This window comes from Oncorhynchus keta, chromosome 6 (genome assembly GCF_023373465.1).
Source record: "Oncorhynchus keta strain PuntledgeMale-10-30-2019 chromosome 6, Oket_V2, whole genome shotgun sequence".
Classification (NCBI taxonomy): domain Eukaryota; kingdom Metazoa; phylum Chordata; class Actinopteri; order Salmoniformes; family Salmonidae; genus Oncorhynchus; species Oncorhynchus keta.
Genome location: NC_068426.1, coordinates 7,555,712 through 7,583,211, shown reverse-complemented (window position 1 = coordinate 7,583,211; position 27,500 = coordinate 7,555,712). Strand labels below are relative to the sequence as shown.

The 27,500-nt window shown below is 42.2% G+C and overlaps 1 protein-coding gene and 1 long non-coding RNA gene across 7 annotated transcripts in view; both read right to left on the bottom strand.

Moving 5' to 3' along the window:
• The window catches only part of LOC118379798 (protein furry homolog), a 189,981-nt gene that overhangs the window by 108,539 nt on the left and 53,942 nt on the right, over positions 1-27,500 (bottom strand). Inside the window, 4 exon segments of the mRNA XM_052521747.1 lie at positions 13,872-13,970; positions 21,333-21,425; positions 21,984-22,152; positions 26,481-26,641. Coding sequence (XP_052377707.1) covers positions 13,872-13,970; positions 21,333-21,425; positions 21,984-22,152; positions 26,481-26,641 — 522 coding nt within the window.
• LOC127930660 (uncharacterized) lies at positions 24,269-25,894 on the bottom strand. 6 transcript variants are annotated; one of them, XR_008138643.1, is made up of 5 exons: positions 25,651-25,894; positions 25,349-25,375; positions 24,971-25,213; positions 24,462-24,596; positions 24,269-24,380 (listed from the first exon to the last, which is right to left on the bottom strand). It is a non-coding gene; the product is annotated as an uncharacterized LOC127930660 (long non-coding RNA). The 6 variants fall into 6 exon arrangements; XR_008138641.1 differs by having other exon boundaries at positions 24,277-24,380; positions 24,516-24,596; XR_008138638.1 differs by having other exon boundaries at positions 24,277-24,758; positions 24,971-24,997; positions 25,133-25,213.

Genomic DNA, 27,500 nt, shown 5'->3' with positions numbered 1-27,500 from the left:
TGGAGACAGAGAACAACAACTCATCATGGATCCATACACACTACATGACATTACACTACACTACATTACACTATACCACATAACACTACATTACACTACACTATACCACATAACACTACATTACACTACACTATACCACATAACACTACACTACATTACACTACACGACATTACACTATACCACATAACACTACATTACACTACACCACATAACACTACACTACATTACACTACACGACATTACACTACACTACATGATATTACATTACATTACATTACACTACATGACACTACACTACATTACACTACACTACATGACACTACACTACATGATATCACACTACACTATACCACATTACACTACATGACACTACACTACATTACACTACACTACATGATATTACATTACACTACATGACACTACACTACATTACACTACACTACATGACACTACACTACATTACACTACATAACACTACACTACATGACACTACACTACATTACACTACATAACACTACACTACATGACACTACACTACATTACACTACATTGTTTTACACTACACTACATGATATTACACTACACTACATGACATTACACTACATTACACTACATGACATTACACTATACTACACGACATTACACTATACTACACGACATTACACTACACTACACCACATTACACTACACTACATGACACTACACTACATTACACTACATAACACTACACTACATGACACTACACTACATTACACTACACTACATGACACTACACTACACGACACTACACTACATTACACTACATAACACTACACTACATGACACTACACTACATTACACTACATAACACTACACTACATGACACTACACTACATTACACTACATTGTTTTACACTACACTACATGATATTACACTACACTACATGACATTACACTACATTACACTACATGACATTACACTATACTACACGACATTACACTATACTACACGACATTACACTACACTACACGACATTACACTACACTACATGACACTACACTACATTACACTACATAACACTACACTACATGACACTACACTACATTACACTACATGACATTACACTATACTACATGACACTACACTACATGACATTACACTACATTACACTACATGACATTACACTATACTACAATACACTACACTACATGACATTACACTATACTAAATTACACTACACTACATGACATTACACTACACTACATGACATTACACTACATGACATTACATGACATGGCATTACACTACCTGGCATTACACTACATTACAGGACATTACACTACATGACATTACACTACACTACACTACATGACATTACACTATACTAAATTACACTACACTACATGACATTACACTACACTACATGACATTACACTACACTACATGACATTACACTACATGACATTACACGACATGGCATTACACTACCTGGCATTACACTACATGACATTACACTACACTACATGACATTACACTACATTACATGACATTACAGTACATTACATGACATTACACTACATTACATGACATTACAGTACATTACATGCTATTACCCTACATGACATTACACTATGTTACATTACACGACACTACATGACATTACACTACATGACATTACACGACATTACACTATACTATATGACATTACACTATACTACACGACATTACACTATACTACATGACATTACACTATACTACACGACATTACACTATACTACATGACATTACACTACATGTCATTACACTACATGACATTACACTACACTACAGTACATTACACAACACTACATGACATTACACTATACTACATGACATTACACTACATGCCATTACACTACATTACACTATACTACATGACATTACACTATACTACATGACATTATACTATACGACATTACACTACATGCCATTACACTACACTACATGCCATTACACTACATTACACTACACTACATTACATGACATGACATTACACTACACTAAATGACATTATACTACACGACATTACATTACACTACACTACATTGCACTATACGACAGGACATTACACTATACTACATGACATTACACAACAGGACATTACATTACACTACACTACACTACATTATGGGCAGGGAGTAGAGATATATCTCATCCAGGACATTACATTACACTACATGACATTACACCACATTGTTTTACACGACATGACATTACATCACATTACACTACACTACACTACATGATATTACACTACATTACAACACACTACATTACATTACATTCAACACATTACATTACATGACATTACACTACACCACACTGCATGATATTACACTACACTACACTACACTACACTACACTACACTACACTACATGACATTACACTACATGACATTACACTACATTACATTACACTACATTGTTTTACACTACATGTCATTACACTACATTAAACTACATTACACTACACTACACTACAATACATTATTTTTCATTACATGTACTCATTCAACAAGGTTGTATGGAGTTTCAGATTGGTGCCAACCGTGGTCCTCTCACACCTGTGTGTCTGTTTCAGTGTTAATGTCTCACAATGATCATTAAATATATTCTATTACATTAAGTCTCAAATACCACTCTCAGACCGGCAGGCATATGTAGGTAATGCTTTTAAACTGGTTGAGGTATGATAGGAATGTATCAGATGAGTAGTCTGTCAGTAAATATCATCTGATATCTTGTCTCTCCTTCCTTCCTTCCTTCCTTCCTTCCTTCCTTCCTTCCTTCCTTCCTTCCTTCCTTCCTTCCTCGCTCTCTCTCTCTCTCTGTCTCTCTCTCTGTCTCTCTCTGTCTCTCTCTCTGTGTCTCTCTGTCTCTCTCTCTCTCTCTCTCTCTCTCTCTCTCTCTCTCTCTCTCTCTCTCTCTCTCTCTCTCTCTCTGTCTCCCTCTCTGTCTCTCTCTCTCTCTCTGTCTCTCTCTCTGTCTCTCTCTCTGTCTCTTTCATACACACACACTATCCCAGCTCTTCTGTCTCTGTCTTTCTCTCTCTCCCCACACCCTTCTCCCACTCTCTCTGTCCGTCGGTAGAGTACAAATTGAAGGGTAGGGGTGTGTCGGTATGAGGAAGAACAACATGTCTGTACTCATCGTGAAAAAAAAACATATTGGTAAAGAAGGAGTGAGGAGGAGGAAGAAGAGGAGTGACAGACAGTCTATTGAAGTCTGGTCTTAACGTCTGGTTGGCTGGATGGAGGGTATTTGAAGAATCCACAAACAAAACAAACATGTTGAGTATGCGGATGACATTTCTAGCACCATTCGAAGGAGGTAGTGAAAGCCACAAGGGGACAAATAAACAACCACACACAAAAACAAAAACAACGACAACAACTATTGAAAGAAACCAGCAGTCCATAAATACATCAATGGGCTGTGTCCCAACACCACATACCCCCCCTCCTCTTCTCCTGTCATTAATTAATACTATGGGACCAGACTATACCTGGAGTCCATTCATTAATACTATGGGACCAGACTATACCTGGAGTCCATTCATTAATACTATGGGACCAGACTATACCTGGAGTCCATTCATTAATACTATGGGACCAGACTATACCTGGAGTCCATTCATTAATACTATGGGACCAGACGACACCTGGAGTCCATTCATTAATACTATGGGACCAGACTATACCTGGAGTCCATTCATTAATACTATGGGACCAGACTATACCTGGAGTCCATTCATTAATACTATGGGACCAGACTATACCTGGAGTCCATTCATTAATACTATGGGACCAGACGACACCTGGAGTCCATTCATTAATACTATGGGACCAGACTATACCTGGAGTCCATTCATTAATACTATGGGACCAGACTATACCTGGAGTCCATTCATTAATACTATGGGACCAGACGACACCTGGAGTCCATTCATTAATACTATGGGACCAGACTACCTGGAGTCCATTCATTAATACTATGGGACCAGACTATACCTGGAGTCCATTCATTAATACTATGGGACCAGACTATACCTGGAGTCCATTCATTAATACTATGGGACCAGACTATACCTGGAGTCCATTCATTAATACTATGGGACCAGACGACACCTGGAGTCCATTCATTAATACTATGGGACCAGACTATACCTGGAGTCCATTCATTAATACTATGGGACCAGACGACACCTGGAGTCCATTCATTAATACTATGGGACCAGAATATACCTGGAGTCCATTCATTAATACTATGGGACCAGACGACACCTGGAGTCCATTCATTAATACTATGGGACCAGACGACACCTGGAGTCCATTCATTAATACTATGGGACCAGACTATACCTGGAGTCCATTCATTAATACTATGGGACCAGACTATACCTGGAGTCCATTCATTAATACTATGGGACCAGACTACACCTGGAGTCTATTCATTAATACTATGGGACCAGACGACACCTGGAGTCCATTCATTAATACTATGGGACCAGACTATACCTGGAGTCCATTCATTAATACTATGGGACCAGACTATACCTGGAGTCTATTCATTAATACTATGGGACCAGACTACACCTGGAGTCTATTCATTAATACTATGGGACCAGACGACACCTGGAGTCCATTCATTAATACTATGGGACCAGACTATACCTGGAGTCCATTCATTAATACTATGGGACCAGACTATACCTGGAGTCCATTCATTAATACTATGGGACCAGACTATACCTGGAGTCTATTCATTAATACTATGGGACCAGACTATACCTGGAGTCCATTCATTAATACTATGGGACCAGACTATACCTGGAGTCCATTAATTAATAATATGGGACCAGACGACACCTGGAGTCCATTAATTAATACTATGGGACCAGACGACACCTGGAGTCCATTAATTAATACTATGGGACCAGACTATACCTGGAGTCCATTAATTAATACTATGGGACCAGACTATACCTGGAGTCCATTAATTAATACTATGGGACCAGACGACACCTGGACTCCATTAATTAATACTATGGGACCAGACGACACCTGGAGTCCATTAATTAATACTATGGGACCAGACTATACCTGGAGTCCATTCATTAATACTATGGCACCAGACTATACCTGGAGTCCATTCATTAATACTATGGGACCAGACTATACCTGGAGTCCATTCATTAATACTATGGGACCAGACTACACCTGGAGTCCATTCATTAATACTATGGGACCAGACGACACCTGGAGTCCATTCATTAATACTATGGGACCAGACTACACCTGGAGTCCATTCATTAATACTATGGGACCAGACTATACCTGGAGTCCATTCATTAATACTATGGGACCAGACTATACCTGGAGTCCATTCATTAATACTATGGGACCAGACTATACCTGGAGTCCATTCATTAATACTATGGGACCAGACTATACCTGGAGTCCATTCATTAATACTATGGGACCAGACTATACCTGGAGTCCATTCATTAATACTATGGGACCAGACTATACCTGGAGTCCATTCATTAATACTATGGGACCAGAATATACCTGGAGTCTATTCATTAATACTATGGGACCAGACGACACCTGGAGTCCATTAATTAATACTATGGGACCAGACTATACCTGGAGTCCATTCATTAATACTATGGGACCAGACTATACCTGGAGTCCATTCATTAATACTATGGGACCAGACGACACCTGGAGTCCATTCATTAATACTATGGGACCAGACTATACCTGGAGTCCATTCATTAATACTATGGGACCAGACGACACCTGGAGTCCATTCATTAATACTATGGGACCAGAATATACCTGGAGTCCATTCATTAATACTATGGGACCAGACGACACCTGGAGTCCATTAATTAATACTATGGGACCAGATATACCTGGAGTCCATTCATTAATACTATGGGACCAGACTATACCTGGAGTCCATTCATTAATACTATGGGACCAGACTATACCTGGAGTCCATTCATTAATACTATGGGACCAGACTATACCTGGAGTCCATTCATTAATACTATGGGACCAGACGACACCTGGAGTCCATTCATTAATACTATGGGACCAGACTATACCTGGAGTCCATTCATTAATACTATGGGACCAGACGACCTGGAGTCCATTCATTAATACTGGAGTCAGAATATACCTGGAGTCTATTCATTAATACTATGGGACCAGACGACACCTGGAGTCCATTAATTAATACTATGGGACCAGAATATACCTGGAGTCCATTCATTAATACTATGGGACCAGACGACACCTGGAGTCCATTAATTAATACTATGGGACCAGACTACACCTGGAGTCTATTCATTAATACTATGGGACCAGACTATACCTGGAGTCCATTCATTAATACTATGGGACCAGACGACACCTGGAGTCCATTCATTAATACTATGGGACCAGACTATACCTGGAGTCCATTCATTAATACTATGGGGACCAGACTACACCTGGAGTCCATTCATTAATACTATGGGACCAGACTACACCTGGAGTCCATTCATTAATACTATGGGACCAGACCACCTGGAGTCCATTCATTAATACTATGGGACCAGACTACACCTGGAGTCCATTCATTAATACTATGGGACCAGACTACACCTGGAGTCCATTCATTAATACTATGGGACCAGACTATACCTGGAGTCCATTCATTAATACTATGGGACCAGAATATACCTGGAGTCCATTCATTAATACTATGGGACCAGAATATACCTGGAGTCCATTAATTAATACTATGGGACCAGACGACACCTGGAGTCCATTCATTAATACTATGGGACCAGAATATACCTGGAGTCCATTAATTAATACTATGGGACCAGACTACACCTGAAGTCCATTCATTAATACTATGGGACCAGAATATACCTGGAGTCCATTAATTAATACTATGGGACCAGACTACACCTGGAGTCCATTCATTAATACTATGGGACCAGAATATACCTGGAGTCCATTCATTAATACTATGGGACCAGAATATACCTGGAGTCCATTAATTAATACTATGGGACCAGACTACACCTGGAGTCCATTCATTAATACTATGGGACCAGAATATACCTGGAGTCCATTCATTAATACTATGGGACCAGAATATACCTGGAGTCCATTCATTAATACTATGGGACCAGACTATACCTGGAGTCCATTAATTAATACTATGGGACCAGACGACACCTGGAGTCCATTCATTAATACTATGGGACCAGACTACACCTGGAGTCCATTCATTAATACTATGGGACCAGACTACACCTGGAGTCCATTCATTAATACTATGGGACCAGAATATACCTGGAGACCATTCATTATTACTATGGGACCAGAATATACCTAGAGTCCATTAATTAATACTATGGGACCAGACTATACCTGGAGTCCATTCATTAATACTATGGGACCAGACTATACCTGGAGTCCATTCATTAATACTATGGGACCAGACTATACCTGGAGTCCATTCATTAATACTATGGGACCAGACTATACCTGGAGTCCATTCATTAATACTATGGGACCAGACTACACCTGGAGTCCATTCATTAATACTATGGGACCAGACTACACCTGGAGTCTATTCATTAATACTATGGGGACCAGACTATACCTGGAGTCCATTCATTAATACTATGGGACCAGACTACACCTGGAGTCTATTCATTAATACTATGGGGACCAGACTACACCTGGAGTCCATTCATTAATACTATGGGACCAGACTATACCTGGAGTCCATTCATTAATACTATGGGACCAGAATACACCTGGAATCTATTCATTAATACTATGGGACCAGACTATACCTGGAGTCCATTCATTAATACTATGGGACCAGAATATACCTGGAGTCCATTCATTAATACTATGGGACCAGACGACACCTGGAGTCCATTAATTAATACTATGGGACCAGACTACACCTGGAGTCTATTCATTAATACTATGGGACCAGACTATACCTGGAGTCCATTCATTAATACTATGGGACCAGACGACACCTGGAGTCCATTCATTAATACTATGGGACCAGACTATACCTGGAGTCCATTCATTAATACTATGGGGACCAGACTACACCTGGAGTCCATTCATTAATACTATGGGACCAGACTACACCTGGAGTCCATTCATTAATACTATGGGACCAGACTACACCTGGAGTCCATTCATTAATACTATGGGACCAGACTACACCTGGAGTCCATTCATTAATACTATGGGACCAGACTACACCTGGAGTCCATTCATTAATACTATGGGACCAGACTATACCTGGAGTCCATTCATTAATACTATGGGACCAGAATATACCTGGAGTCCATTCATTAATACTATGGGACCAGAATATACCTGGAGTCCATTAATTAATACTATGGGACCAGACGACACCTGGAGTCCATTCATTAATACTATGGGACCAGAATATACCTGGAGTCCATTAATTAATACTATGGGACCAGACTACACCTGGAGTCCATTCATTAATACTATGGGACCAGAATATACCTGGAGTCCATTAATTAATACTATGGGACCAGACTACACCTGGAGTCCATTCATTAATACTATGGGACCAGAATATACCTGGAGTCCATTCATTAATACTATGGGACCAGAATATACCTGGAGTCCATTAATTAATACTATGGGACCAGACTACACCTGGAGTCCATTCATTAATACTATGGGACCAGAATATACCTGGAGTCCATTCATTAATACTATGGGACCAGAATATACCTGGAGTCCATTCATTAATACTATGGGGACCAGACTATACCTGGAGTCCATTAATTAATACTATGGGACCAGACGACACCTGGAGTCCATTCATTAATACTATGGGACCAGACTACACCTGGAGTCCATTCATTAATACTATGGGACCAGACTACACCTGGAGTCCATTCATTAATACTATGGGACCAGAATATACCTGGAGTCCATTCATTAATACTATGGGACCAGAATATACCTGGAGTCCATTAATTAATACTATGGGACCAGACTATACCTGGAGTCCATTCATTAATACTATGGGACCAGACTACACCTGGAGTCCATTCATTAATACTATGGGACCAGAATATACCTGGAGTCCATTAATTAATACTATGGGACCAGACTACACCTGGAGTCCATTCATTAATACTATGGGACCAGAATATACCTGGAGTCCATTAATTAATACTATGGGACCAGACTACACCTGGAGTCCATTCATTAATACTATGGGACCAGAATATACCTGGAGTCCATTCATTAATACTATGGGACCAGAATATACCTGGAGTCCATTAATTAATACTATGGGACCAGACTACACCGGGAGTCCATTCATTAATACTATGGGACCAGAATATACCTGGAGTCCATTCATTAATACTATGGGACCAGAATATACCTGGAGTCCATTCATTAATACTATGGGGACCAGACTATACCTGGAGTCCATTAATTAATACTATGGGACCAGACGACACCTGGAGTCCATTCATTAATACTATGGGACCAGACTACACCTGGAGTCATTCATTAATACTATGGGACCAGACTACACCTGGAGTCCATTCATTAATACTATGGGACCAGAATATACCTGGAGTCCATTCATTAATACTATGGGACCAGAATATACCTGGAGTCCATTAATTAATACTATGGGACCAGACTATACCTGGAGTCCATTCATTAATACTATGGGACCAGACTATACCTGGAGTCCATTCATTAATACTATGGGACCAGACTATACCTGGAGTCCATTCATTAATACTATGGGACCAGACTATACCTGGAGTCCATTCATTAATACTATGGGACCAGACTACACCTGGAGTCCATTCATTAATACTATGGGACCAGACTACACCTGGAGTCTATTCATTAATACTATGGGGACCAGACTATACCTGGAGTCCATTCATTAATACTATGGGACCAGACTACACCTGGAGTCTATTCATTAATACTATGGGACCAGACTACACCTGGAGTCCATTCATTAATACTATGGGACCAGACTATACCTGGAGTCCATTCATTAATACTATGGGACCAGAATACACCTGGAATCTATTCATTAATACTATGGGACCAGACTATACCTGGAGTCCATTCATTAATACTATGGGACCAGAATATACCTGGAGTCCATTCATTAATACTATGGGACCAGACGACACCTGGAGTCCATTAATTAATACTATGGGACCAGACTACACCTGGAGTCTATTCATTAATACTATGGGACCAGACTATACCTGGAGTCCATTCATTAATACTATGGGACCAGACTACACCTGGAGTCCATTCATTAATACTATGGGACCAGACTAAACCTGGAGTCCATTCATTAATACTATGGGGACCAGACTACACCTGGAGTCCATTCATTAATACTATGGGACCAGACTACACCTGGAGTCCATTCATTAATACTATGGGACCAGACTACACCTGAGTCCATTCATTAATACTATGGGACCAGACTACACCTGGAGTCCATTCATTAATACTATGGGACCAGACTACACCTGGAGTCCATTCATTAATACTATGGGACCAGACTATACCTGGAGTCCATTCATTAATACTATGGGACCAGAATATACCTGGAGTCCATTCATTAATACTATGGGACCAGAATATACCTGGAGTCCATTAATTAATACTATGGGACCAGACGACACCTGGAGTCCATTCATTAATACTATGGGACCAGAATATACCTGGAGTCCATTAATTAATACTATGGGACCAGACTACACCTGGAGTCCATTCATTAATACTATGGGACCAGAATATACCTGGAGTCCATTAATTAATACTATGGGACCAGACTACACCTGGAGTCCATTCATTAATACTATGGGACCAGAATATACCTGGAGTCCATTCATTAATACTATGGGACCAGAATATACCTGGTGTCCATTAATTAATACTATGGGACCAGACTACACCTGGAGTCCATTCATTAATACTATGGGACCAGAATATACCTGGAGTCCATTCATTAATACTATGGGACCAGAATATACCTGGAGTCCATTCATTAATACTATGGGGACCAGACTATACCTGGAGTCCATTAATTAATACTATGGGACCAGACGACACCTGGAGTCCATTCATTAATACTATGGGACCAGACTACACCTGGAGTCCATTCATTAATACTATGGGACCAGACTACACCTGGAGTCCATTCATTAATACTATGGGACCAGAATATACCTGGAGTCCATTCATTAATACTATGGGACCAGAATATACCTGGAGTCCATTAATTAATACTATGGGACCAGACTATACCTGGAGTCCATTCATTAATACTATGGGACCAGACTATACCTGGAGTCCATTCATTAATACTATGGGACCAGACTATACCTGGAGTCCATTCATTAATACTATGGGACCAGACTATACCTGGAGTCCATTCATTAATACTATGGGACCAGACTACACCTGGAGTCCATTCATTAATACTATGGGACCAGACTACACCTGGAGTCTATTCATTAATACTATGGGGACCAGACTATACCTGGAGTCCATTCATTAATACTATGGGACCAGACTACACCTGGAGTCTATTCATTAATACTATGGGGACCAGACTACACCTGGAGTCCATTCATTAATACTATGGGACCAGACTATACCTGGAGTCCATTCATTAATACTATGGGACCAGAATACACCTGGAATCTATTCATTAATACTATGGGACCAGACTATACCTGGAGTCCATTCATTAATACTATGGGACCAGAATATACCTGGAGTCCATTCATTAATACTATGGGGACCAGACTATACCTGGAGTCCATTCATTAATACTATGGGACCAGAATACACCTGGAGTCTATTCATTAATACTATGGGGACCAGAATACACCTGGAATCCATTCATTAATACTATGGGGACCAGTCTACACCTGGAGTCCATTCATTAATACTATGGGACCAGAATATACCTGGAGTCTATTCATTAATACTATGGGACCAGACTATACCTGGAGTCTATTCATTAATACTATGGGGACCAGACTACACCTGGAGTCCATTCATTAATACTATGGGACCAGACTATACCTGGAGTCCATTCATTAATACTATGGGACCAGAATATACCTGGAGTCCATTCATTAATACTATGGGACCAGAATATACCTGGAGTCTATTCATTAATACTATGGGACCAGACTACACCTGGAGTCCATTCATTAATCAGTGGTAGGTGAGGAAAGGAGACTTATGCTGAAATCTGTAAAAGGATAATCTGACCAGTACAGTAATAGTGTGGTATAGACTGACCAGTACAGTAATAGTGTGGTATAGACTGACCAGTACAGTATTAGACTGACCAGTACACTAATAGACTGACCAGTACAGTAATAGTGTGGTATAGACTGACCAGTACAGTAATAGTGTGGTAGACTGACCAGTACAGTAATAGTGTGGTATAGACTGACCAGTACAGTAATAGTGTGGTATAGACTGACCAGTACACTAATAGAGTGGTATAGACTGACCAGTACAGTAATAGACTGAACAGTATAGTAATAGACTGGTATAGACTGACCAGTATAGTAATAGTGTGGTATAGACTGACCAGCACAGTAATAGTGTGGTATAGACTGACCAGCACAGTAATAGTGTGGTATAGACTGACCAGTACAGTAATATAGTGGTATAGACTGACCAGTACAGTAATAGTGTGGTATAGACTGACCAGGACAGTAATAGTGTGGTATAGACTGACCAGCACAGTAATAGTGTGGTATAGACTGACCAGTACAGTAATATAGTGGTATAGACTGACCAGTACAGTAATAGTGTGGTATAGACAGACCGGTACAGTAATAGTGTGGTATAGCCTGACCAGTACAGTAATAGTGTGGTATAGACTGACCAGTACAGTAATATAGTGGTATAGACTGACCAGTACAGTAATAGTGTGGTATAGACTGACCAGTACAGTAATAGTGTGGTATAGACTGACCAGTACAGTAATATAGTGGTATAGACTGACCAGTACAGTAATAGTGTGGTATAGACAGACCGGTACAGTAATAGTGTGGTATAGCCTGACCAGTACAGTGATATAGTGGTATAGACTGACCAGTACAGTAATAGTGTGGTATTGACAGACCGGTATAGTAATAGTGTGGTATAGCCTGACCAGTACAGTAATAGTGTGGTATAGACTGACCAGTACAGTAATATAGTGGTATAGACTGACCAGCACAGTAATAGTGTGGTATAGACTGACCAGTACAGTAATAGTGTGGTATAGACTGACCAGTACAGTAATAGACTGACCAGTACAATAATAGACTGGTATAGACTGACCAGCACAGTAATAGAGTGGTATAGACTGACCAGTACAGTAATAGTGTGGTATAGACTGACCAGCACAGTAATAGTGTGGTATAGACTGACCAGCACAGTAATAGTGTGGTGTAGACTGACCAGTACAGTAATAGTGTGATATAGACTGACCAGTACAGTAATAGTGTGGTATAGACTGACTAGTACAGTAATATTGTGGTATAGACTGACCAGCACAGTAATAGTGTGGTATAGACTGACCAGTACAGTAATAGTGTGATATAGACTGACCAGTACAGTAATAGTGTGGTATAGACTGACTAGTACAGTAATAAATAGTGTGGTATAGACTGACCAGTACAGTAATAGTGTGGTATAGACTGACCAGTACAGTAATAGTGTGGTATAGACTGACCAGTACAGTAATAGTGTGATATAGACTGACCAGAGAGTGCTTCTTCCTAGAGGACAGGTCCAGCGTAGTGTCATACAGACTTTCTACAAAGTTCCTCAGACACGGAACATTCACCTCGTTCTTCACCGTCTGCAAGGTCAAAGGGAAAAGGTCATAGGTCATACACAGAGCAGAGGGGTTACACATATACCAATGTACAGGACAGGTACAGTATATTAGATATGAGAGATTTCAAGATATGGTATAGAGAGAGATATGTACTGCGGCTACGGGGGACTAATATCTCCAGTGACATTATTGATTGATTAGGCACATTACAACATGAAGTAGAGTTAGAGGTACACTATATTAGACATGAGAGACTATGAGATATGAGAGAGATATGAGAAGATATGAGAGGATATGAGAGGATATGGGAGGATATGAGAAGATATGAGAAGATATGAGAGAGATGTGAGAGGATATGAGAAGATATGAGAGAGATGTGAGAGAGATGTGAGAGGGTATGAGAAGATATGAGAGGATATGAGAAGATATGAGAAGATATGAGGGGATGTGAGAGGGTATGAGAAGATATGAGAGGATATGAGAAGATATGAGGGGATGTGAGAGAGATGTGAGAGGATATGAGAAGATATGAGAGAGATGTGAGAGGACATTATAAGATATGAGAGGATATGAGAAGATATGAGAGGATATGAGAAGATATGAGGAGTGTGAGAGAGATGTGAGAGGATATGAGAAGATATGAGGAGTGTGAGAGAGATGTGAGAGGATATGAGGGGATATGAGAAGATATGAGGAGTGTGAGATAGATATGAGGGGATATGAGGAGATATGAGAAGATATGAGAGGTGTGAGAGAGATGTGAGAGGATATGAGAAGATATGAGAAGATATGAGGAGTGTGAGAGAGATGTGAGAGGATATGAGGAGATATGAGAAGATATGAGAGGTGTGAGAGAGATGTGAGAGGATATGAGGGGATATGAGAAGATATGAGAGGTGTGAGAGAGATGTGATGGGATATGAGGGGATATGAGAAGATATGAGAGGTGTGAGAGAGATGTGAGAGGATATGAGGGGATATGAGAAGATATGAGGAGTGATAGATACAGACTGGTACAGAGACAGACTGGTGTAGAGACAGACTGGTGTATAGACAGACTGGTGTAGAGACAGACTGGTGTAGATACAGACTGGTGTATAGACAGATTGGTGTTGATACAGACTGGTGTTGATACAGACTGGTACAGAGACAGACTGGTGTAGAGACAGACTGGTGTAGAGACAGACTGGTGTATAGACAGACTGGTGTAGAGACAGACTGGTGTAGGGTAGACTGGTGTTGATACAGACTGGTGTATAGACAGACTGGTGTATAGACAGACTGGTGTTGAGACAGACTGGTGTAGAGACAGACTGGTGTATAGACAGACTGGTGTAGAGACAGACTGGTGTAGAGACAGACTGGTGTATAGACAGACTGGTGTAGAGACAGACTGGTACAGAGACAGACTGGTGTAGAGACAGACTGGTGTATAGACAGACTGGTGTAGAGACAGACTGGTGTATAGACAGACTGATGTATAGACAGACTGGTACAGAGACAGACTGGTGTAGAGACAGACTGGTGTAGAGACAGACTGGTGTATAGACAGACTGGTGTATAGACAGACTGGTACAGAGACAGACTGGTGTATAGACAGACTGGTGTAGAGACAGACTGGTGTAGATACAGACTGGTGTATAGACAGATTGGTGTTGATACAGACTGGTGTTGATACAGACTGGTGTAGAGACAGACTGGTGTAGAGACAGACTGGTGTATAGACAGACTGGTGTTGATACAGACTGGTGTATAGACAGACTGGTGTATAGACAGACTGGTGTAGAACAGACTGGTGTAGAGACAGACTGGTGTATAGACAGACTGGTGTAGAGACAGACTGGTGTAGAGACAGACTGGTGTAGAGACAGACTGGTGTATAGACAGACTGGTGTAGAGACAGACTGGTGTAGAGACAGACTGGTGTATAGACAGACTGGTGTAGAACAGACTGGTGTAGAGACAGACTGGTGTTGAGACAGACTGGTGTAGAGACAGACTGGTGTAGAGACAGACTGGTGTAGAGACAGACTGGTGTAGAGACAGACTGGTGTATAGACAGACTGGTGTAGAGACAGACTGGTACAGAGAGAGACTGGTGTAGAGACAGACTGGTGTATAGACAGACTGGTGTAGAACAGACTGGTGTAGAGACAGACTGGTGTATAGACATACTGGTGTAGAACAGACTGGTGTAGAGACAGACTGGTGTTGAGACAGACTGGTGTAGAGACAGACTGGTGTATAGACATACTGGTGTAGAACAGACTGGTGTAGAGACAGACTGGTGTTGAGACAGACTGGTGTAGAGACAGACTGGTGTATAGACAGACTGGTGTAGAGACAGACTGGTGTAGAGACAGACTGGTGTATAGACAGACTGGTGTAGAGACAGACTGGTACAGAGACAGACTGGTGTAGAGACAGACTGGTGTATAGACAGACTGGTGTAGAGACAGACTGGTGTATAGACAGACTGATGTATAGACAGACTGGTACAGAGACAGACTGGTGTAGAGACAGACTGGTGTAGAGACAGACTGGTGTATAGACAGACTGGTGTAGAGACAGACTGGTGTAGATACAGACTGGTGTATAGACAGATTGGTGTTGATACAGACTGGTGTTGATACAGACTGGTGTAGAGACAGACTGGTGTAGAGACAGACTGGTGTATAGACAGACTGGTGTAGAGACAGACTGGTGTAGGGTAGACTGGTGTTGATACAGACTGGTGTATAGACAGACTGGTGTAGAGACAGACTGGTGTAGAGACAGACTGGTGTATAGACAGACTGGTGTAGAGACAGACTGGTACAGAGAGAGACTGGTGTAGAGACAGACTGGTGTATAGACAGACTGGTGTAGAACAGACTGGTGTAGAGACAGACTGGTGTATAGACATACTGGTGTAGAACAGACTGGTGTAGAGACAGACTGGTGTTGAGACAGACTGGTGTAGAGACAGACTGGTGTATAGACATACTGGTGTAGAACAGACTGGTGTAGAGACAGACTGGTGTTGAGACAGACTGGTGTAGAGACAGACTGGTGTATAGACAGACTGGTGTAGAGACAGACTGGTGTAGAGACAGACTGGTGTATAGACAGACTGGTGTAGAGACAGACTGGTACAGAGACAGACTGGTGTAGAGACAGACTGGTGTATAGACAGACTGGTGTAGAGACAGACTGGTGTATAGACAGACTGATGTATAGACAGACTGGTACAGAGACAGACTGGTGTAGAGACAGACTGGTGTAGAGACAGACTGGTGTATAGACAGACTGGTGTAGAGACAGACTGGTGTAGATACAGACTGGTGTATAGACAGATTGGTGTTGATACAGACTGGTGTTGATACAGACTGGTGTAGAGACAGACTGGTGTAGAGACAGACTGGTGTATAGACAGACTGGTGTAGAGACAGACTGGTGTAGGGTAGACTGGTGTTGATACAGACTGGTGTATAGACAGACTGGTGTATAGACAGACTGGTGTTGAGACAGACTGGTGTAGAGACAGACTGGTGTTGATACAGACTGGTACAGAGACAGACTGGTGTATAGACAGACTGGTGTATAGACAGACTGGTGTATAGACAGACTGGTGTAGAGACAGACTGGTACAGAGACAGACTGGTGTATAGACAGACTGGTGTAGAGACAGACTGGTGTAGAGAGACAGACTAGACAGACTGGTGTATAGACAGACTGGTGTAGAGACAGACTGGTACAGAGACAGACTGGTGTATAGACGGACTGGTGTTGATACAGACTGGTGTAGAGACAGACTGGTGTATAGACGGACTGGTGTAGAGACAGACTGGTGTTGATACAGACTGGTGTAGAGACAGACTGGTGTATAGACGGACTGGTGTTGATACAGACTGGTGTAGAGACAGATTGGTGTAGAGACAGACTGGTGTATAGACATACTGGTGTATAGACAGACTGGTGTAGAACAGACTGGTGTATAGACAGACTGGTGTAGAGACAGACTGGTGTATAGACAGACTGGTGTAGAGACAGACTGGTACAGCGACAGACTGGTGTATAGGCAGACTGGTGTATAGACAGACTGGTGTAGAGACAGACTGGTGTAGAGACAGACTGGTGTAGATACAGACTGGTACAGAGACAGACCTGTGTATAGACAGACTGGTGTAGAGACAGACTGGTACAGCGACAGACTGGTGTATAGACAGACTGGTGTAGAGACAGACTGGTGTAGAGACAGACTGGTGTAGAGACAGACTGGTGTAGAGACAGACTGGTACAGCGACAGACTGGTGTATAGACAGACTGGTACAGAGACAGACTGGTGTAGAGACAGACTGGTGTATAGACAGACTGGTGTAGAGACAGACTGGTGTAGAGACAGACTGGTGTATAGACAGACTGATGTATAGACAGACTGGTACAGAGACAGACTATAGAGACAGACTGGTGTAGAGACAGACTGGTGTAGAGACAGACTGGTGTATAGACAGACTGGTACAGAGACAGACTGGTGTATAGACAGACTGGTGTAGATACAGACTGGTGTATAGACAGATTGGTGTTGATACAGACTGGTGTTGATACAGACTGGTGTAGAGACAGACTGGTGTAGAGACAGACTGGTGTATAGACAGACTGGTGTTGATACAGACTGGTGTATAGACAGACTGGTGTATAGACAGACTGGTGTAGAACAGACTGGTGTAGAGACAGACTGGTGTATAGACAGACTGGTGTAGAGACAGACTGGTGTAGAGACAGACTGGTGTAGAGACAGACTGGTGTATAGACAGACTGGTGTATAGACAGACTGGTGTAGAGACAGACTGGTGTATAGACAGACTGGTGTAGAACAGACTGGTGTAGAGACAGACTGGTGTTGAGACAGACTGGTGTAGAGACAGACTGGTGTAGAGACAGACTGGTGTAGAGACAGACTGGTGTAGAGACAGACTGGTGTATAGACAGACTGGTGTAGAGACAGACTGGTACAGAGAGAGACTGGTGTAGAGACAGACTGGTGTATAGACAGACTGGTGTAGAACAGACTGGTGTAGAGACAGACTGGTGTATAGACATACTGGTGTAGAACAGACTGGTGTAGAGACAGACTGGTGTTGAGACAGACTGGTGTAGAGACAGACTGGTGTATAGACATACTGGTGTAGAACAGACTGGTGTAGAGACAGACTGGTGTTGAGACAGACTGGTGTAGAGACAGACTGGTGTATAGACAGACTGGTGTAGAGACAGACTGGTGTAGAGACAGACTGGTGTATAGACAGACTGGTGTAGAGACAGACTGGTACAGAGACAGACTGGTGTAGAGACAGACTGGTGTATAGACAGACTGGTGTAGAGACAGACTGGTGTATAGACAGACTGATGTATAGACAGACTGGTACAGAGACAGACTGGTGTAGAGACAGACTGGTGTAGAGACAGACTGGTGTATAGACAGACTGGTGTAGAGACAGACTGGTGTAGATACAGACTGGTGTATAGACAGATTGGTGTTGATACAGACTGGTGTTGATACAGACTGGTGTAGAGACAGACTGGTGTAGAGACAGACTGGTATATAGACAGACTGGTGTAGAGACAGACTGGTGTAGGGTAGACTGGTGTTGATACAGACTGGTGTATAGACAGACTGGTGTAGAGACAGACTGGTGTAGAGACAGACTGGTGTATAGACAGACTGGTGTAGAGACAGACTGGTACAGAGAGAGACTGGTGTAGAGACAGACTGGTGTATAGACAGACTGGTGTAGAACAGACTGGTGTAGAGACAGACTGGTGTATAGACATACTGGTGTAGAACAGACTGGTGTAGAGACAGACTGGTGTTGAGACAGACTGGTGTAGAGACAGACTGGTGTATAGACATACTGGTGTAGAACAGACTGGTGTAGAGACAGACTGGTGTTGAGACAGACTGGTGTAGAGACAGACTGGTGTATAGACAGACTGGTGTAGAGACAGACTGGTGTAGAGACAGACTGGTGTATAGACAGACTGGTGTAGAGACAGACTGGTACAGAGACAGACTGGTGTAGAGACAGACTGGTGTATAGACAGACTGGTGTAGAGACAGACTGGTGTATAGACAGACTGATGTATAGACAGACTGGTACAGAGACAGACTGGTGTAGAGACAGACTGGTGTAGAGACAGACTGGTGTATAGACAGACTGGTGTAGAGACAGACTGGTGTAGATACAGACTGGTGTATAGACAGATTGGTGTTGATACAGACTGGTGTTGATACAGACTGGTGTAGAGACAGACTGGTGTAGAGACAGACTGGTGTATAGACAGACTGGTGTAGAGACAGACTGGTGTAGGGTAGACTGGTGTTGATACAGACTGGTGTATAGACAGACTGGTGTATAGACAGACTGGTGTTGAGACAGACTGGTGTAGAGACAGACTGGTGTTGATACAGACTGGTACAGAGACAGACTGGTGTATAGACAGACTGGTGTATAGACAGACTGGTGTATAGACAGACTGGTGTAGAGACAGACTGGTACAGAGACAGACTGGTGTATAGACAGACTGGTGTAGAGACAGACTGGTGTAGAGACAGACTGGTGTATAGACAGACTGGTGTATAGACAGACTGGTGTAGAGACAGACTGGTACAGAGACAGACTGGTGTATAGACGGACTGGTGTTGATACAGACTGGTGTAGAGACAGACTGGTGTATAGACGGACTGGTGTAGAGACAGACTGGTGTTGATACAGACTGGTGTAGAGACAGACTGGTGTATAGACGGACTGGTGTTGATACAGACTGGTGTAGAGACAGATTGGTGTAGAGACAGACTGGTGTATAGACATACTGGTGTATAGACAGACTGGTGTAGAACAGACTGGTGTATAGACAGACTGGTGTAGAGACAGACTGGTGTATAGACAGACTGGTGTAGAGACAGACTGGTACAGCGACAGACTGGTGTATAGGCAGACTGGTGTATAGACAGACTGGTGTAGAGACAGACTGGTGTAGAGACAGACTGGTGTAGATACAGACTGGTACAGAGACAGACCTGTGTATAGACAGACTGGTGTAGAGACAGACTGGTACAGCGACAGACTGGTGTATAGACAGACTGGTGTAGAGACAGACTGGTGTAGAGACAGACTGGTGTAGAGACAGACTGGTGTATAGACAGACTGGTGTATAGACAGACTGGTGTAGAGACAGACTGGTACAGCGACAGACTGGTGTATAGACAGACTGGTGTAGAGACAGACTGGTGTAGAGACAGACTGGTGTAGAGACAGACTGGTACAGCGACAGACTGGTGTATAGACAGACTGGTGTATAGACAGACTGGTGTAGAGACAGACTGGTTTAGGGTAGACTTACTGCAGCTACAGGAACCAGTATCTCTACGAAGAGTCCAGCTAGAGAATGTTTAATGTCCTTATCCTTCACCTCCAGGAAATACTGGGCACACTCCTAGAGAGAGTTATATATATACATCATTATACACACTCCTAGAGAGAGTTATATATATATACATCATTATACACACTCCTAGAGAGAGTTAAATATATATATATATACATCATTATACACACTCCTAGAGAGTTAAATATATACATCATTATACACACTCCTAGAGAGAGTTAAATATATATACATACATCATTATACACACTCCTAGAGAGAGTTATATATATATATCATATGATTATACACACTCCTACAACACTTAAGATAAACTGAGAGACACACCAAACAAAACATACATGAATACTGAATGTATTCAGTCACGACACATGACAAGAAGCTCAGTCAACACCACTGAACCAGAAAAGCAAACGTGGCCATTTTGCCTGTCAGAGCAGCTTACAGATTACTGCACCTGCACCTGAACATCAAGGTCTCGACGAGGCAGTAACGATACACATCCACTACACACACGCACGCGCGCGCACGCGCGCGCACGCACGCACGCACGCACGCACGCACGCACGCACACACACACACACACACACACACACACACACACACCTGCATGAACTGGAAGGAGGCCTCGAAGTCCTCCACAGGGTACATCTTAATCCTGAAGAACTTGACTCCCATGATGAGGCTGATGGTAGACTGGAAAACATAGTGGTTCTGTTCCTTCTGTCTCAACTCCTTCAGCTCAGAGATGAACTTCTTCCTCACAGCAGGGAATCTGGTAGCACAGACACACACGGGAGGTAATACGTCACTTATCACGCCAATCTGATACATCTTTATACATACAGCTAACAGTGTCTGTATACAGTTTATACAGCTACAGTTATCTCCATGTCCTTGCTGTTGCTTTGTTTGTTTGTTTGTGTATTTAGTTGTGTTGCATCTCTTACCAGGCTATTGTGAGATCATGTGTGTTCCGTATCAGGCTATTGTGAGATCATGTGTGTTCCGTATCAGGCTATTGTGAGATCATGTGTGTTCCGTATCAGGCTATTGGGAGATAATGTGTGTTCCGTATCAGGCTATTGTGAGATCATGTGTGTTCCGTATCAGGCTATTGGGAGATAATGTGTGTTCCGTATCAGGCTATTGTGAGATCATGTGTGTTCCGTATCAGGCTATTGGGAGATAATGTGTGTTCCGTATCAGGTTATTGGGAGATAATGTGTGTTCCGTATCAGGCTATTGGGAGATAATGTGTGTTCCGTATCAGGCTATTGTGAGATAATGTGTGTTCCGTATCAGGCTATTGTGAGATCATGTGTGTTCCGTATCAGGCTATTGGGAGATAATGTGTGTTCCGTATCAGGCTATTGTGAGATCATGTGTGTTCCGTATCAGGCTATTGGGAGATAATGTGTGTTCCGTATCAGGCTATTGGGAGATAATGTGTGTTCCGTATCAGGCTATTGGGAGATAATGTGTGTTCCATATCAGGCTATTGGGAGATAATGTGTGTTCCGTATCAGGCTATTGGGAGATAATGTGTGTTCCATATCAGGCTATTGGGAGATAATGTGTGTTCCGTATCAGGTTATTGGGAGATAATGTGTGTTCCGTATCAGGCTATTGGGAGATAATGTGTGTTTCATATCAGGCTATTGGGAGATAATGTGTGTTCCGAACCAGACTATTGGGAGATAATGTGTGTTCCGTACCAGGCTATTGGGAGATAATGTGTGTTCCGTATCAGGCTATTGGGAGATAATCTGTGTGTCGTTACCAGGCTATTGGGAGATAATGTGTGTTCCGTATCAGGCTACTGGAGATAATGTGTGTTCCGTACCAGGCTATTGGGAGATAATGTGTGTTCCATATCAGGCTATTGGGAGATAATGTGTGTGCCGAACCAGACTATTGGGAGATAATGTGTGTTCCATATCAGGCTATTGGGAGATAATGTGTATTCCGTATCAGGCTATTGGGAGATCATGTGTGTTCTGTACCAGGCTATTGGGAGATAATATGTGTTCCGTACCAGGCTATTGGGAGATAATGTGTGTTCCATATCAGGCTATTGGGAGATAATGTGTGTTCCGTATCAGGCTATTGGGAGATAATGTGTGTGCCGAACCAGACTATTAGGAGATAATGTGTGTTCCATATCAGGCTATTGGGAATAACCAACCAGACTATTAGGAGATAATGTGTTCCGTACTTCAGGCTATGGGAGATAATGTGTGTGCCGAACCAGACTATTAGGAGATAATGTGTGTTCCATATCAGGCTATTGGGAGAAAACCTTCCGAACCAGACTATAGGAGATAATGTGTGTTCCGTATCAGGCTATTGGGAGATAATGTGTGTTCCATATCAGGCTATTGGGAGATAATGTGTGTTCCATATCAGGCTATTGGGGATAATGTGTGTTCTGTACCAGGCTATTGGGAGATAATAATGTTCTGTACCAGGCTATTGATGTGTGTTCCATATCAGGCTATTGGGAGATAAACCTTCCGTATCAGGCTATGGGAGATAATGTGTGTTCCATATCAGGCTATTGGGAGATAATGTGTGTTCCATATCAGGCTATTGGGAGATAATGTGTGTGCCGAACCAGACTATTAGGAGATAATGTGTGTTCCAACAGGCTATTGGGAGTATAATGTGACCAACGAACCAGACTATTGGGAGATAATGTGTGTTCCGTATCAGGCTATTGGGAGATAATGTGTGTGCCGAACCAGACTATTAGGAGATAATGTGTGTTCCATATCAGGCTATTGGGAGATAATCTGTAAAGAGGTTATAGTAGTTGGGCCTCACTGGATTACTGAGAGGCATAACACCCCCTCCGAAAACCACCAAAATACTGTGTATCTGTGGACCAACAACCTTCCATCAGTATAATACACCAACAACCTTCCATCACTATAATACACCAACAACCTTCCATCAGTATAATACACCAACAACCTTCCATCACTATAATACACCAACAACCTTCCATCAGTATAATACACCAACAACCTTCCATCACTATAATACACCAACAACCTTCCATCACTATAATACACCAACAACCTTCCATCACTATAATACACCAACAACCTTCCATCACTATAATGGACCAACAACCTTCCATCACTATAATACACCAACAACCTTCCATCACTATAATACACCAACAACCTTCCATCAGTATAATGGACCAACAACCTTCCATCACTATAATACACCAACAACCTTCCATCACTATAATACACCAACAACCTTCCATCACTATAATACACCAACAACCTTCCATCACTATAATACACCAACAACCTTCCATCACTATAATGGACCAACAACCTTCCATCACTATAATACACCAACAACCTTCCATCACTATAATACACCAACAACCTTCCATCACTATAATACACCAACAACCTTCCATCACTATAATACACCAACAACCTTCCATCAGTATAATGGACCAACAATCATCAGTATAATACACCAACAACCTTCCATCACTATAATACACCAACAACCTTCCATCACTATAATACACCAACAACCTTCCATCACTATAATACACCAACAACCTTCCATCAGTATAATACACCAACAACCTTCCATCACTATAATACACCAACAACCTTCCATCACTATAATGGACCAACAACCTTCCATCACTATAATACACCAACAACCTTCCATCACTATAATACACCAACAACCTTCCATCACTATAATACACCAACAACCTTCCATCAGTATAATACACCAACAACCTTCCATCACTATAATACACCAACAACCTTCCATCAGTATAATGGACCAACAACCTTCCATCAGTATAATACACCAACAACCTTCCATCACTATAATACACCAACAACCTTCCATCACTATAATACACCAACAACCTTCCATCACTATAATACACCAACAACCTTCCATCACTATAATACACCAACAACCTTCCATCACTATAATGGACCAACAACCTTCCATCACTATAATACACCAACAACCACTATTCCATCCACTATAATACACCAACAACCTTCCATCACTATAATACACCAACAACCTTCCATCACTATAATGGACCAACAACCTTCCATCACTATAATACACCAACAACCTTCCATCACTATAATACACCAACAACCTTCCATCACTATAATACACCAACAACCTTCCATCACTATAATACACCAACAACCTTCCATCACTATAATACACCAACAACCTTCCATCACTATAATACACCAACAACCTTCCATCACTATAATACACCAACAACCTTCCATCACTATAATACACCAACAACCTTCCATCACTATAATACACCAACAACCTTCCATCACTATAATACACCAACAACCTTCCATCACTATAATACACCAACAACCTTCCATCAGTATAATACACCAACAACCTTCCATCACTATAATACACCAACAACCTTCCATCACTATAATACACCAACAACCTTCCATCACTATAATACACCAACAACCTTCCATCACTATAATACACCAACAACCTTTCCTATAATACACCAACAATCCATCACTATAATACACCAACAACCTTCCATCACTATAATACACCAACAACCTTCCATCACTATAATACACCAACAACCTTCCATCACTATAATACACCAACAACCTTCCATCACTATAATACACCAACAACCTTCCATCACTATAATACACCAACAACCTTCCATCACTATAATACACCAACAACCTTCCATCACTATAATACACCAACAACCTTCCATCACTATAATACACCAACAACCTTCCATCACTATAATACACCAACAACCTTCCATCACTATAATACACCAACAACCTTCCATCACTATAATGGTGTCAGTAATGACCAACAGCTCAAATCACACACTACATCACACACTACATCACACAGAGGTACAATCATCTTTTACCATCGCCATCTGTGTATGTGTGTGTGTGTGTGTGTGTGTGTGTGTGTGTGTGTGTGTGTGTGTGTGTGTGTGTGTGTGTGTGTGTGTGTGTGTGTGTGTGTGTGTGTGTGTGTGTGTGTGTGTGTGTGTGTGCGCGTGCACCCTCCTACCTGGACTGTGCTACGACCCCCACCACCTCAGCATAGAGGTCAGCCACCATGTGCATGTTCCCTGTGTTGGGACCGAGGTAGCCCTCCTTGTACTTGAAGTGTTTGAAAGCCAGGTTAATAACTTCCTGAATCAACCCATCCATCAGAGGATGGAGTGGGATCTGAGGAGAGAGAGAGAGTGAGGGGGAGGGAGGGAGGAAAATAAGGAAGGAAGGAAGGGGATGAAGAGAGAGAGGGAGAGAGAGAGAGGAGAGGAGAGGAGAGGAGAGGAAGGAGAGGAGAGGGAGGAGAGGAGAGGAGAGGAGAGGGAATGAGACAAGAGGAGAGGAGAGGACAAGAGGAGAGGAGAGGAGAAGAGAAGAGGGGAGAAGAGAAGAGGATTCAGTGATCTTCTTCCTCATGCCAGATATTACATGCCTGGTCAGGTAAACTCAGCAAAAAAAGAAACGTCTCTTTTTCAGGACCTCGTCTTTCAAAGATAATTCGTAAAAATCCAAATTACTTCAAAGATCTTAATTGTAAAGGGTTTAAACACTGGTTCCCATGCTTGTTCAATGAACCATAAACAATTAATGAACATGCACCTGTGGAACGGTCGTTAAGACACTAACAGCTTACAGACCGTAGGCAATTAAGGTCCCAGTTATGAAAACTTAGGACACTAAAGAGGACTTTCTACTGACTCTGAAAAACGCCAAAAGAAAGATGCCCAGGGTCCCTGCTCATCTGCGTGAATGTGCCTTAGGCATGCTGCAAGGAGGCATGAGGACTGCAGATGTTGCCAGGGCAATAAATTGCAATGTCTGTACTGTGAGAAGCCTAAGACAGCGCTACAGGGAGACAGGACAGACAGCTGATCGTCCTCGCAGTGGCAGACCACGTGTAACAACACCTGCACAGGATCAGTACATCTGAACATCACACCTTTGGGACAGGTATAGGATGGCAGCAACAACTGCATGAGTTACACCAGGAACACACAATCTCTCCATCAGTCTTCAGACTGTCCGCAATGGGCTG